Source organism: Pipra filicauda, unplaced genomic scaffold (genome assembly GCF_003945595.2).
Source record: "Pipra filicauda isolate LSUMZ 115617 unplaced genomic scaffold, ASM394559v2 scaffold18_size4552066_pilon, whole genome shotgun sequence".
In the NCBI taxonomy this organism is placed as follows: Eukaryota; Metazoa; Chordata; class Aves; order Passeriformes; family Pipridae; genus Pipra; species Pipra filicauda.
This window is the reverse complement of record NW_024104298.1, coordinates 2,133,654-2,149,380: the sequence shown is the minus strand read 5'-3', so window position 1 is coordinate 2,149,380 and position 15,727 is coordinate 2,133,654. Positions and strand designations below refer to the sequence as shown.

The following is a 15,727-nucleotide window of genomic DNA, read 5'->3' as shown; positions in this document are numbered from 1 at the left end:
AGCCCGGCAGTTGAAGACCAAAGAAACTTTGATCAAAGCAAACAAGTGCATTTTGTCTCTATGAGAAACATCCTAGGCAGTCAGATCCCTTCCCTGAGTGCCTTTGGGCTGTTTCTGCCTGTTAGTGTTCAGCAGCTCAGTGTAATGGGCTATTTAACCCTTCCTCGAGTACGACTTCCAGACATTTTGTCTAGACTAGCTGCATCTGTTATGAATAGATTTCCTTTGTGTCTTTAAAATTCCGGAGTTTTTCCTGTAAAATTGAGATTCTTTGATGATATAAAAAAATTTCCCTGTCATTACGTTTAGGTAAAGGCTAAGTCACAGAAGAAAAGGCATTTCAAACAAACAAACACACACACCCCCCCCTTTCAAATGTTAAGAGTGATCAGCAAGAGAAATCACTTAATTTTTCAGGATCAACTAGCATTCTTTTCTTGATAATGTTCCATTGCCTTTGAGGGCATTTACTTGATGTAATGTCATTACATTTTAGTCCATGAGTACTAAAAACTCATTTAAAGGACTGCAAAGTCTATAACCTTTAGTTAATTTGATCAGCCTAAGTGAATTCCGGCCAAAAGATGTCAAAGTTTGGTGTAAAAATGTTGTGCCAATCTGAACATAACATTAATAATGATGCTTTTAGCACATTCCGAGATGATACATTTTCTGCATTGCCCTGTCCAAAGGCTGGAGAGAAACCATATACACACATATATGTGTACAGACTCCTGCAGCAAAAAGAACCCTCCCGAAATGAAAAAATGTACAAAAAATGAAACAAAGAACTCCACCCTGTGTGATTAACCTTTAAAAAGGAGAAACTCCAGTGATGTAAACTGAACTATTTGCAGGGCTTAGCTTTCTAAAGCTTTTTGTTAGACTTCGATGCAGTAAACACGCTGCTCTGTTATAGCTTGTGAATTAAACAAAGAACTTCTGGCTTACGTGAGCAAACTGTTTAAATACATTCCAGTTGTGTCATGTGCAGTTCTCCGTGTGTGCAGTGCAGTGGATGCTGGTGTGTGGTCATCAGCTCCTCAGGCGTAGAGGAGAGAATGGTCTCCCACACAGTCTGGATGAAAAGGTCTTAGCACTGGAAGTACTTTAATTATTTTCAAGTGGCGTCTTTTTTGTTGTTGTTCTTAGGTCTGAACTGTAATCATCGTTAATCAGCTCACTGGTATAAAACTGGCCAAACATAAAGCTCTTTGCAGCTAAATAGATGCAGCCGCCTTTTGTGTTCAGCTGCTGAGTATACAGAGATCAAAGTCGGAGCTGGGTTGCCACCTAGTGAGAAATCTGTAGGGACGCATGTCGACATGGAGTTGCATAAACAGGAAATTACAGAGAGAAAAAAGAAATACGTCCTGACTTGCAAGTTCATGTCTCAATTTTACTTTCAGTTAAACATACTGGAAGTTAACATTTCCTGATAATACTGTGAAATCTAGTTTTCTGATTTCTTTCCTCTTTGGGAGGAGGACAGCAGTGCTGTAGACTGTTGGGATGTGACATATTGTCAAACATTTTAAGCCAGTGCTGATGTCGAGGTGAGAATTGCTGCTGTAATCTGGCCCATTTGTTTCTATTGCCGGGCTATCAACTCTATTGTGCTCTTAGGTGTTTGTGCAGATTCCCAGGACTAGCCAGAACAAGTTTGGTTGAAAAACAGCTCTAAGGGGAGAAGAAAAAGGATTGCTTGCAGTTGAGGTGGATCAATACCTCGGTTCTGTCTATGGTGCAGTTGCACAAGCGGTTTCACCAGAATGGAGGGAGAGATGGTGCAGGAGAGGAGAATGAGCTGACAGAGGAGGGAACAGCTTTTAATGGGGATGCTACTTTTAAGTGTTTATTGGTGAGTTTTCACTACAGTAAAGCACACTCTGTGTAACTTTACGAAATTATGACCTTCCAGTTATTTCAGTAAAGGCCGCTGTGACCGTACAGCTGAGCATTTTGCCAGTTCAGTGTTCCAGCCAAGCACGTAGCATTCCTTTACCAAATACACACCATGTGTCTAATTCTTTCTCTGGGTTTTTTGTTTGTTTGTTTGTTTATTTTTAAAAGAAATTTCGCAGCATATTGTGACAGATCTGCTGCTGCACACACCCTTCCATTTCCCTCTGTTAAAGAATTCATTGCGTTGCAGTGTTTTAAGTTGTGGTTTGCAGTGTAAAAGCCTGTGGTCTGTGATACTCGGGAAGGCGTTGGGTTTCAGACTGCTATGCAGTGCTGCATAACAGGTGGGAACGTGGAATTTAATATAATAAGGTTATCAATAGTGCACCCACTTTCATAACTTGATTGATCACGACTTGAGAGTCAATGACTGTTTTCAATTTCCTTTCATTAATTATTGAAAACAGAATGTTAGGAGAAAAGTGTTTCAGATTTTACAGCAGAGGTTACAGAATGTCTTCAGCAGCAGCTCCATTTCTGTTTGGAAATCCAAACTTATGACATTTTTAAAATTAATTTATGGAGGTCGTAACCCTAATTATGATTATCGTGTCACTTCTTGAGTTTGTGAAACACTTCTGAGACTGCTACTTTAGAGCGGAGAAAACTACTAACAGTATTTTGAAAGACAGATTTTTCCATGTAATTAATTAAAAAGTAATGATCCAGAAAGTGTTACTTTAACTTTTCTATGTTTCCCCCTTTTCTATGTTCCCCTACCTCAATGAACCTGCTGTGGAGTATAAACCAAGAGGCCATGGAATGTGGAAAGTCTTAGATGAGAGATATCCAAGCTTTGTTCATGCTTGAAAAATAATGGATTTTTTCTTTCATTGTGATGGGTGCTTTGTAAAAAGTTACTAAGAATTATCATTTAATTAAACGAAATTAAATTATTTGGGTTTAATTATCTGCAGTAGATAGATATTAATACTCTTTCAGGCATTCTGAAACATTTTTATTAGTTCAAGTTGATTCATTACCTAAAATACACCAGCTTATTTATGAATCATTGCTTATTTGCAGCCAGTAAAAATAAGAAAACGAGTTAAAGGAGGGAGACTTGCTTTCATGGACACAGCCATGCAAAGCAACTTACAATGTCTGTCAGATACGTGATTCTGGACAAGTCTGGTGAATGTATCAGAAGCTGTGAGAGAAAAGTGGTTTTTTTTCACACCCAGTTTCACGTTCATTGTAGCTGACAGAGCATAAAGTGAGGTAGGAAACTTGCCTTGTAAGTCTCCCAAGACACTCAGCTCCAGCTAAAAAGCCATTAACATGTTTATATTTCTGTCCAAACACTGAGGAAGAATAGAGTACCAAATGGAAGTTATACAGGATTTAGCAAACATCTATGAAGTCTGATTCCACGAAATTAAGATTTCCATAGGTTTCTGCATGGGGGGGCTCAGAAAGGGATTCTGGTTATTGAGTGTTAGCTGTAATGAGGTTGTTCATTCTTCATGTCAATGTTTTGTTTCCAAATGCTACAGCAGCATTAAAACAAAAGATACTGGCGGGAGGTGGATTATCTCACATTGGCACTGCACTTGTTGATTACCATGGTGTTCTTATCAAGGGCCGCTCACAGCTATCTGCATTTGTTTCTTTTTGGTACGTGTTTTAAGGATGTTTGCTAGGGTACAGATTGATTATGCAACAAAGGTTTAGTGACAATGGAGACACTTCGAAGGGAAAGGTGTGTACTGGTGTTTGGGCAGCAGCTCTGAATGCTGCATTTCCCAGCCTTATTTACTTTCTCCTTCCATATTCCTTTCCTTTCTTTTAACTATATATACATACTTGACTTGCTCACTGAGCCATTTCCTGTGCTAAAACTGCACGACACTGAGCCAGCAGAGACAAAAATTAATGTCTTTTTTTTTTTTTTTTACTGAGTTAACACTGAAATGGTTTGGTGTGTGGTGTGACAAGCTCCAGGCTTCTGCACAGTGGAACAGAGGGCAGGAATGTGTGTGGGATGAAGGGGGAAACAGCCAGCAGTTAAATCAGCTTGGCTACCGTGGAGCTTCAGCCACCCCAAAGTGTGTGGGAGGAGAGGCAGGAAAGCTTTTAGTGCTTGTTGAGGCAAAGCGTCATTAACTGGTCAGATGTGTCTGTGTGATGAGGAGTCGCTCACATATCCCAGGAAGGCAGGTGGTGCCGTTTTAATTAAGAGAAAGGGGAGTACTCTCTTGTGGAAGGAAAAAAAAAATAAAAAGACAAATCTTTGGGACAGAAACATTGCTGTGGTTCTGTAGTATAGGAGTTTCATTGCCAATGTCAATACAGGATGTTCCCACCTCCAGCTGCTCATTCCTGTTGCAGTGTGTTGGCTGCACTGCAAGCTTTTATGACTTCCTTGCTATATTATTAGGATAATTAAGCCTCAAAGTAATTTTCACTGAGCAGCAGGAATGAGCAAACAGAGAGGAGAGAGGGAAATTTTTTAAGCTAGTATTGCCCAGGAAGTTCACGTGGTTTTGGAAGCGTGGCCTCAGGTACAGTGTGGTTGGTTAAACTGGAGTTTGCTGTCGTGCAAGGATGTGCCGTGTGCTTGTTACAGGATGATATGAGGCAGAGGTGTGTAGTGGTGTGCTTGGCTTGGAGGAGTTGGGTCCTTTTTAGCCCCTTGAAGCACTGTATCTAGTGCAGAAAATGAATCAGACCCGTATTAAATATAAGTGGCAAGTTTTTGGTAATGGGAGGCTTCGAGGACAATTTCTGTGGGAAGAGGCTCCGGGACTGCCGGTTTCAGACAGCTCCAGTTGAGCCAAAGCTGAACTGATCAACCCTGTGGTGCTTCTGTGAAAATACATTTAATGAAGGGTAGAAAGCACTGGAGTGAAGTGTAGGGAGCGTGGAACAAGGAGAACACCAAGATCAGGGAAGGAGGAGGTTCACCATGGCAGAGCAGTATCCCCTGCAGCCCATGGATGGCCCCTGCTGGAGCAGCAGCGAAGTGTGAGAAGGAAGGTGCAGCAGAGAGGACCCACTGTGGTGTACAGAGCATGACCCCCACGTCCTGCACCACTCCGAGCTGGGGAGCAGAGGGGTCTGGAGTGAAGAGTGAAGTTGAGCCTGGGAAAGGGGGGTGGAAATTTGTTGGTTTCATGTTTATCTTTTTGATTGCCTCTGCCCAAATCAATAAGTATTTATTTTAATTGGCCAAAATTAAGTTAGCTTCATCAAGTAAGTCTATTTTTCCAACAATAGGATCTGATAAGCAATCTCCCTGTCTTTGGCTCAACCCATGAGCTTTCTTGTTCTTGTTACTTGCGTTTTCTAACCCCCTGCCCACCTAAGAGCAGAGGGTGAGCAGGAGCCTGGGTGGGAGTTTAACAGCTGGCAAAGGCTAATCCACAGGACTAAGCCCAGTGTGTTTCTAGGGTGAAACAGGTGCTTCTGAGGTCTCAGTGTCTGCATTATCCATACTTCAGGTGGTGCATCAGGCACGTGTCCAAAGCACATAATTCAGGTTAGTTGCATATGAAAGCATTCCAGTTGGAATGGTTGGGAGCTTCTCCATGATGAGCACCAAAGGTTGGTAGGTGATCATGACACAACCAAGTGAACAAAGCATATTGATTTCCTTTTAAAACTTAGTACTACCATATCTATTTAAATTAAATATAATCATATTTTCACTGTAAAAAATATATAGAAGTATTTCAAGCAAGAAGTATACTCCTGATGTGGTTACTTCCTTTCAAAATACTGTCATACCCGAGCTGTGGCTGGGGAAGTAATCCTTTAAAGGGCTGAATCAGGAAAATCAGAATGGTGTATGTATATAAATGAATTGTGTATATATAAAAGTGACATGTGTCTTCCATCTTGCTAAGAAACTTGGTGCTGTCCTTCCCCCAAAAAGATGTGGCTGCTGCAGTCTGTGCATGTCACTTTTAAGGTACTAAAATGGTGCTATGATGTAGACTGCTAGAGAGCATCTGATTCTTCCATGCTGTGGGATACCATGAATATACTTTGAAAATATGTTCACTGTGTTTGAGATGTTTTAAAACCTTGGGTATCAGACTTCAAAAGGAAATTGGGTGTTTGCCAGAATTGTCAGAGATGCGTAGGATATTAGATTGTTAACTCCCATGAGAATTTTAAGTGATGCTCATGTTTTATATTTTTCTATCAAAGACTGATATATGTTTCTTTGTGATTATTTAGAGAAGTTATCTTTTTAGTGCTTCCAGCAATTCACTTTCGCTGTCACTATCCACTCATGAGGCTGCGTTTTCTCTGTGTGGTGATTATCGCTGGGAATTCCCCTTGCCATCTTTGAACTTTCCTTTGTTACAGAAGTCTGAACTTTCATGTCATTTTAACAACTTTAGCACCCTCTAAATAATTAGCCAGGTCTAAAATGGAAGCTTTAACGTCTCTCCTGTTGCTAAAAAAACCTCAAAGTTTTGTAAACAGACTGAAATTCTGGAACATTTATTGGTAACACTAGTGTAAAATGACAGCTTTTAAATGCTTTTCAAATTAGGATGTAACATATCAACCTGTGTGCTAAACAAGTTAAATGAAACACCAAGTTTTTCTCCCTATTTCTGGTTGTGTTACAATACCTTTCATGCAGCTACCAGCTAAACTTTTAAAGCTTGTGCTTTTAAGCCTTGCTATTCTATTTATTATCACTGTTGTCATTAATGTTTAATTTTGAAAGAAGTGCTGACTGAGAAGTCTTAAAGAACAGACCAGAAAGTAATTTCTTCAGTTCTCTTAAGAAGAGAAAAATGAATAGATGAAGTCTTCAAAAAGGATTCAGACATAAAGTTAAATAGTCCAGCAAGTAAAAGATGACAGTTTGGTTTAAATTCCAAGACCTTGTCTTGCCTTAGGGTATGTTCTTTTAGCTCAATTTTGTTTCCTAGTGAAGGAGACTGTTGTAAATATGAGACACATCACCATTACTAAATAAAATGTCACCTCTTGCTGCTTAAAGCTGACTTGCTGCATTGGCAGATTCTAGAGTTGTTCTGAATCTTTTGTAGGTGTTTGGAATGTGAAAGGCCTATTTTGATATAGGATCTGTGTCTGGGACCTTTATTACTACACAGCATTGCTAAAATGCTCAGCAAAGGTTTAGAAAACTTAACAACAAATAGTTCATTCAGTGTTATATTCAGAATGATAAGTTACAAATAATATGGGGGTCAGAAGATAATAATGGGATTTTTCTTAGGAAATCTTCAGTCACCTGCTTGCAGTTAAACATCTGCTTGGTTTTATGTTGCATTGACAACTGAAACAGTATCTGTAGGTACTTGGGATTTTATTTACCTCTGAGGAACCTGTGAAGGTGAAATTTAATTCATTCTGGTAAAAGCATTTGATAAAGAATTGAATAGATGCTGATGTCATTTTTTTCAGTGAAAACAATGAAATATATGTGCCATTTCTGCCTTTTCTCCTGCCTCCCTTTTCCTTTTTACTGGTCTTAAACATGACATATTTTGACCTTTGGGTCACAATCCAAATATACTTCAGAATTCATCATCTCTTTTCTGCCCTGTGGCTTTGTTAAATCAATTTTCTGTCTCATTATACCTAGTTTTCTTGTTCCTTAATAGGTCTACTGTTGAACAAGGCCCCGGTGTTTTTAAAATGGAAGTTTGTTCTGCACTTAGCCCTAAGACCCCTTAGTCATACAAAACCTTGTTTTGTAATTTCTGTTCTTTTTTTTTTTCCTGTTTGGAGATTTTATTTTCCACTTTGTTTGTCCTTCCTCTTGTGCTGGTGCTCAGTCTGTGAGCAGTTGTTGTACTCATCCGATATTACACAGAGGAATGAGGGAAATGGCAGCATATACTTTCTTCCTCTCAGTTCTAACTCTCTTCAAATAAAGCCCGTAAAGTATTAAATAAAGGAAGCAGCCAAAATAAACTATTTTGAAAACAATTTTTACCTGTAAAGAAAGCAGGACTTTTCTGTAATTTCCTGTTGGATTTTCTCTTTGCCTTCCACTTAAAATAGATATTGGAGATCATGGTGAAGGGTGGTAGCATTAAAGTCATTATACAGTAAGAGGCAAAATAAAAGCACTGTATTTTCTGAAGATCATGGTCATTCACAGAATCACATAGTTTTCTTTTCTTCCCTGCCATGCCTCGGTGTGCTTATCCATGATCCTGTTTAGGAAAGACTGGACGTGCATTTCAGGGAACCTCTCTGCCTAGAAAAGAAGGGGTAACTATTTAATGACTAATCAAACCCTAAGTGTGATGGAAGGGAATGTTACAACATGGTTTCAGTAGTTGCTCTGCATGAAGGTGGTGTAAGAACTGATCCATGAGTATTTTCAGGAGTGAAAGACATATTGCTGTTTTCTTACAGAATTTCATCTGTCTGTAAAGGACAAATTTTACATTAATTTCTTCTGCATCAGTGAAAGATGCTTCTTTTTGCTGCTCTGTTTGCCCTTCCTATTACATAATGGTTTCTAAGGGGTTGCTCTGTCATTTTGCTTTTAGATTGTATTTGCAAGATTGTAAGGGGGGATTCACGTAATGCAGGTGTAATATGAAAGTTCTAGTAAGGAAATTTGCACTTCATGAATCCAGACATTTTTCTTGGATTGAAATTCAGTCATTTCCAAACTCTGAGCATTTCTTTTGGATTTATGGATGACTGGAAGGTCCAAAGTCTAGCATAAATCTGAATTACCTGTAAAATGCTTCATATGAAAAAATGTTCCTCTTGCTGCTTTATCTTTCAATGTCATTGATTCACATTAGAAATGTAAGAGGGCATGTAAAAATAGTGCATTTTAAATGTCATTTTAGTGTAACACAACAATATGGAGAACAGTTTCAAACCAAGAGACCATATTTTTATTTTTCCATTAATACATAGGTAAGTTGTTCTTGAAAAATGAACAATTGTATAGAAAGAGAAAAGGAAAATGTCTATTTCAGAATTCAGACTGATATTTTCCCCACTTCTCAGGTTATCATCAAGACTATTCATTCAAGATTTTACTATTCTTTCTAGAATCCTAGTGGATAAGTTAAAAGAAAAAAAAAGTTCAGGGATGATTAAATAACAAAAATATCAAATAGTTTCAACACAGAAGAAAGAAAATTCGGTGTGGTTTGGATTTTTGCATTTCTATACCTGCAGAAGGATTTATTTGTGATCATAAAAAGTAAGTGTTGTTTAGTTAAAAACAAAATCTCTCAAGCTTTGAGAGATTTCAGGGTGGTTTCTGCTCTTCTTTTAGTCACGGCTTTTTCTGCTTTCCTCTCTCTTCTCTAGAGATACAAGCTAATATATGCTGGTTAAAATTTGTGCCAGTGTCATTTCATACATTGTGATTTAAAAATAAATAACCACCATTAAAGAAGTAAACTACAGGAAATTTAAACATAAGAAAAAAAAGTCTTTGCTTATGAGGGTGGTCAGGTGTCAGTGTGGGCTTCCTAGACTGGTTGTAGAGTTTCCATACTTGGATATGTTCAAAGCCCAACTGGGTGTGGTCCTGGGCAACCTGCTCTAGTTGACCTTGCTTTGAGCAGGCGGGTCAGACTGGAGACCTCCAGGTTTTAATATTTCTGTAGTGTGGTGAAAGAGCCTGTCTTCTGTATTTGGGGATAACTTTGTAGTGATACTGCATATTTAGGATGAAAATGTTGGTGTAGTCTGCATATGTGCATTAAAAGAACTTACTACTCTGCAGTTTTTCAGATTATGACCAAGGAGATCTTTTATTAATAAGTCACTTCATGAATTTTTTTTGTGTGTTTATATTTTGAGATCTATTTGAGATTTTTAACTTAATTTCACACTAAAGTTCTGAAGTGGCATAATTAAATACCATCTCATCAGTGTCTTTTATAAAGATTAATGAATTTATTAGAAATTTCAGATGTGTACATCTTTCCAAACATTGTGTTCTGTTTTCAATTTTTTTTATTGAATAATAGCTAATTTACTACCTTCTTATCTTCCACAGATCTAAAGAGAGAAGCCAGTATTTGTCACATGCTGAAGCATCCTCATATTGTTGAACTGTTGGAGACATACAGCTCAGATGGAATGCTTTATATGGTCTTTGAGTTGTAAGTTTCTCTCTTTGATTTTACCTTTCTTTGTTGTCATTTACTAAATAAAATCCTACAAGTGTGTCTGCTCACACCTGCGTGTTTTGTAGCTCAGAGGTCTAGAGTGCCATGAAAATGTTTATTTCTGGCAAGAACAGGTTGTCTCAAATTAAAAAAGTTGTCCCACTGGCAAAGTGGTGAACATCAGGGCTTTCTAAAGACAGGAAGCTGTTTATTGATGGCTGCTGTGTCCCTAACAAGGTTCATGAGAACAAGTTGAAAATCTGGTGATAGACATCATCCTTGGGTAGCTGACGATATTCTGTTCCAGTTGTAAAGTTTTTATTTTTTTTCCAGCTTGTTGCTACTTTAGCACTGCTTTTGCATTATTAGATAAAAAAGTAAAGCTTATTGGAGTATTTAGATATTCTTGTAAGTCACTATAACTGTTCACAATAAATTAAAAGAGGCCTTTGTCTAAAAGATATGTTTTGGAAGTTTCAATGTGAGAGTTTAGTCAGAAGGGTGACCAAAACATGACTTCAGCAGTGGACAGGTATTTTTAATCAACAACAAAAAAAAAGGGGGGCAAGCCCCTAAATCACCAGTTTTTTCTTTGAGGGAAAATTATTAGTCCTTCTAGAGTTAAGTTTTATCTAAATGGGAAGGACAGAAGCAGACATGCAGAATGGTAATTTGTGCATGCTCTGTGTTCGATCTTCCTTCTCTCTCTGCTCTCCACCTACCAGCTCTTCTTTTTATGCTCCACATATATTCATTCCCAGTGTGTCTGGGCATACATGTTTGTACCTTTTGAATTTCTCTAATCTTCCTCCATTAAGTTCTCTGATGCATTTTACCTGCTTATGGTGGAGCAACCACATCATGTCAGTGTGTTAGGTCAGATTGACTTGTCCACTAGAGCCAAAAATTTGATTTGAGATATACACTTTAAAAATAATTCTCACGTGTTTTAACATTGAGGAAGTGGAAAGGCAAGAGGTAATGGCAAAAAACCTGGGTAAAGATGAAAGTTGTTGTTTGAAAATCTTCTGCTTTTTTTTTTTAGGTGATTTTATAAACTTATGATTTTGTAAAATAATTATGCTATGCTTTCCTCTCTGTACATTTTGATTCAATACTGACTTTGCATTTTTATTTTGTAAATCCCAAAGCATGGACCAAGGGACTTTAATTACCCTATTATGAAATAATTATGTACACCTTGGGGAGACATACTCTGATAATTAACAAGATTTTGAAATGGAAAAAAGGTTTTGCTTCTATTTTTACTATGCTGATAGCTCAGAAATATGAGACAAAAGCAGTAATTATTTTTTTAATGGCAGGCCTATTATAATTTATGTTTGTATACATAAAAAATAAGTCTGAACAATTAGAATTACTACACAAATACTGTACCTGACTTCAGGCCACATGAAAGAAGGAATTACGAGGCTAAATTATTTGAAGGATAATAATTGTTTACCATATGTGTGCCCTTGTTTTCTTTGTACACTGCAAAACATCACTCTTTTGTAACAAAGAGTGATGGAAAATGAGGCAGTAGGAACACCTGTGCTCCAAATGTGGCAGGGAATGGAAGAGTTGTGGGCACAATGTGTTATGCTGGAGGGGATGCTTTGGTAAAGTGATTCAGCAGAAGACTGATGTTTGCTGTGGAGTAAGAACAGCATTGTCTGAGTCTGCATGGGTTAGTGACATACTTGTATAATTGTGACCATATTAAGAAACCTGTAGTTAGCAGAAAAGCATCTATGTACATTTAGGTAACTTATTTTCCCTCATACTGCCTCCTGTTCATTATGCTGTTATTGTAACAGAACTCAACTGATTTGCAACAAAGTTCTGTCCTCACTAATAAAGTGAATTCATTAGGGTTTAGTTATTCAGAAGTTACTGAGAAGGGGAAGACACCACGGATCTGCAAAGGAGATATAAACCTAGCTGGTGATGAGCTGTTCGTGGGCTGGCAGGTGCTTTTCAGGCCCAACATATGAAATGCACAGAATAACTGAACCTAAAACTTGGTGCCATGACTTGTAAATGAGACACAGGTCCACTACTGTTTTATAGTCTGTGAGCTACGTGGAGCAGCTGCTGGGATGACCCTAAATATCTTGCCAAATCTGTTGATACAAAAAAGTACAAGTTGAATAGGCAAATGTAGCATACACCTGATAACAACAGTTTGTAACGCTCAGGAAAATATACAATTTGTGCCCAGTTTTGAAAACGTTGGTTAAAATAAACATTTAAAAAAACAAATCGCAATTCATAGAAGCACTGATGAACATGAACAGTAGCAATGAGGTTTAACACCAAAAATTGAGCTATGTCTTTAACCACTATTTATTCACAAATTCAAGGAGTCTTTAGAATGGGGCCATATGTGTGTTACCAGCAGGTTGCAGTCACCCATGTGGTGCTGCTGTATTAAACTGCAGAGAAGCAGTGGGTTGTAATAGATGAAGTGCATATGTAGAGTAAGAAGCAGACTCCATCCCAGAAAATCTTATTGCTGAAGTAAAATTATTATTTTAAAAGTACTTAGATGTTATTACATCATAAATGAGAAAGGATGTGCCTGTGCCAAATGATTTCCCTCACACACACCCCAGCTGCCCCTTAGAAGGGTAATGGACTCTTTACACTGATGGAAAAGATCCCTTGGAGGCTCTAGAGAGGCCTTACATCTGAGAATGGCCAGCTCTACTCCCTGTCATACAGTTGCCATTTCCTTTCCCATTCCTGGTGTTATTTGTTGACAGCTCTGTATAGAATCATAGACTCATTTATGTTGGAAAAGACCTCTGAGATCATCAAGTCCAACCATTAATTCAGTACTACCACCACTAAGCCATGTCCCTAAACTCCACATCTACACATCTTTTAAATAACCCCAGAGATGGTGACTCCATCACTTCCTGGGCATCCTGTTCCAGTGCTTGACAACCCTTTCCATGAAGAAATTTTCCCTGATATCCAATCTAAATCTCCCCTGGCACAACTTGAAGCCATTTCCTCTTCTCTTATCACTTTTTACCTGACAGGAGAGGCTGAGCCTCACCTGGCTACAATTCCCTTCCAAGTATTTGTAGAGACTGACAAGATCCCTGCTGAGCCTCCTGGTTTTACATAGAATGCTGTTTTCTGTTTGCTGTACAAGTATCACTTTTATATTCTGTTGCTTATTACATTTTTTTCTAATGATCATTGATTTTTATCAAGGAGATACTTTGATTAAGTTCTGCTACTTGCAGTGTTTCTAAAACAAGGCAAATATTCCTTTTTGAGGTGTCTGAAAACCACATTTTAGAGTGCATTACATGCAGTTTATCCTCACTATAATCAAAGTGTGGGGACTGAGAGTACTTTTGTGCTGAAGAGCTTAGAGAGGAGCAGTGAGTGGATTGCAGATACCTTCATATCTGGTCATTTGCAGAATATTGTCTCACCACTATACATAGGTGGGTTGTGGGTTTTTTAGTGCATTCTAAGAGAGTTTTGTCTTTTGGGGCATTAGAAGAACTGATCCATTTAGATTTAGCAGTTAGGATGTATATATATATATATGTATAGTTATATACATATAACATTGCCATTTAATCTAGATAACATGTAAAAAGGCTTTAGTTTTAAATTCTCAAAATCCATAAAAGCAGTACTTTATCAGGGTTGCAGTTGGAACTGCAGGTGTGCATTAAGCATAAGTTGATGAGCTTGTGGAGGTGCTGGTGGGTGACAGGCTGGACATGACCCAGCAATGTGCACTCACAGCCCAGGAAGTCAAACATGTCCTGGGCTGCATCCAAAGCACTGCGGGGGCAGCAGGGCCAGGGATTCTGTCCCTCTGCTCAGGTGGGACCCCACCTGCAGTGCTGCATCCAGCTCTGGGGTCCTCAGCACAGGAGGGACATCAACCTGTTGGAGCAAGGCCAGAGGAGGCCACCAAGAAGATCAGAGGGACAGAGCAGCTCTCCTGTGAGGAAAGGCTGTCTCAGTCTAAAGGAGCCTCTAAATGGATGCTGAGAAGGCAAACTTGGGAACATCACTTAATTGTTCATAATGAACTAAAACCTGGGTGCAAATAAGAGTATTTGGACTTTTTTTGGTCTTAATTTTCAGAGGTTACTACATAGAGCTTCAAGAAAAACTAAATGCTGTAGTTTTTAAATTAATTTATGGAAGTTTATTTGAGGTAAGTGATGATGGCAAGTATATAAAAGCTGAAGGAAAAAATGCCATTGTTCACAAGCCTTGAACATACATGGTACAAAATTCGGTAAACTCAGCTATGAGTAACTCTTAATTTTTTTGGTTTTTTAAGTAATACTTTGGCTCCCTAAATAAAGCAGTGCTTCTAAAGCTTTCTGGTTCTTCTTCAGTAAATTAAACTATAGGCCACATCCTATTAGGTCATCTGCAAATTCAAAGCTATCATACCCCAGTATGAAAACATAAATCTCTTCTGGAGTATAATGTCTGTTCTTCAGTCACTGTTAGTGTCACAGCAGATTTCTGCACTGAACATGATTCAGGAGTAAATTTTCTGGGCAGTGTGTAACTTATCCTCAGCATTGTGCAGAAGAGTAGAAAGATTTTCAAGATGAACAGCAGCACTGAGAGAGCTGTGGAAAGAGACATTTATCCAAAGGGCAGAGATCCAGGCACAGTTCTGCTAAAAATATGGAGGAATCAATATAGAATATGGGTTAATTGGGGGACGTAGTTCATACTAATACCCAAACATTTGTGTGAGGTGGTATGTTTGGGTGGTTTATATATATATATATATGTATGTTTATTTTTCTTTATATATATATATCAGTTCATGTACCTGCCGTGAGTGCCCTCTGCTGGTGTCAGGGGTTTCTCTCAGGTTATGAATGTAGTGATTTTTCCCAACTTTTTTTGCATCATCCACATAAGTCTTCAGCATGGATATAGCTTTTTTTTGTTTATTTCAGTGGATTTTAACTTATCTTTTTTTTTTTTGTTGGTTTTCATGTGCTTATGCTGATACTTACAAACCCTTGAGACTTTCTGAACTTTCATTACATCAGTATCCCAAAACTTAAATGCTCTTGTATCACACAAACCTTTCAGTTTCTGCAGAGTCATCTTGTAAGTGGTTGAGGTGTTGCTGAGTTTTTAGTCTGTTAGTGCACTGATTTTTCTGGGGTTTCTTATGACTGAGGTTGACTCTTGCTTTCTGCAACCTCAGCTAGACAAAAGTTTTTTGATTTTTCAGGTAAAATTCAATATCATGCATTGAATGTATTGTATCACATGGGGTGATGCAAACCCTCTTTATACATTAAAAAAAATGTACTCTTAAAAAAGGTTTTATCTTGAGAGAGTGGTCAGTTGAAGTCAGAGATTAAAATACACCTACTGCTTATTTGTGCTTTGGAGACCAACAGAAGTCATCTTAATGGAATAAAAATTTCAAACATATTTGCAAAGAAAAATTAAAACTGCCGTATACTGCTAGAAAATTCAAATGAAAAATGCTGATATATGTAAGTGGGAGGTAGAAATACATGTTAAAGACTGTTCTGATTATGAATACCTTGTTTAAAGGGATGACACTCTTACTTCAGTGTCTCAGCAACTGTTGGTGCTGCTAAAAACCTTAAGTGCCTCTGGACCTTTATTTATACATAGTTTATAAT

General features: G+C 38.1%; 1 protein-coding gene across 7 annotated transcripts in view; it reads left to right on the top strand.

Annotated features, from left to right (window-relative positions):
* CASK (calcium/calmodulin dependent serine protein kinase) overlaps positions 1–15,727 on the top strand; it is a 210,025-nt gene that overhangs the window by 80,001 nt on the left and 114,297 nt on the right. For all 7 annotated transcript variants that reach the window (XM_027741886.2, XM_039380225.1, XM_027741879.2 and 4 more), the window contains exon 3: positions 9,941–10,046. In XM_027741886.2, coding sequence (XP_027597687.1) covers positions 9,941–10,046 — 106 coding nt within the window. The remainder of the gene's footprint in view (positions 1–9,940; positions 10,047–15,727) is intronic.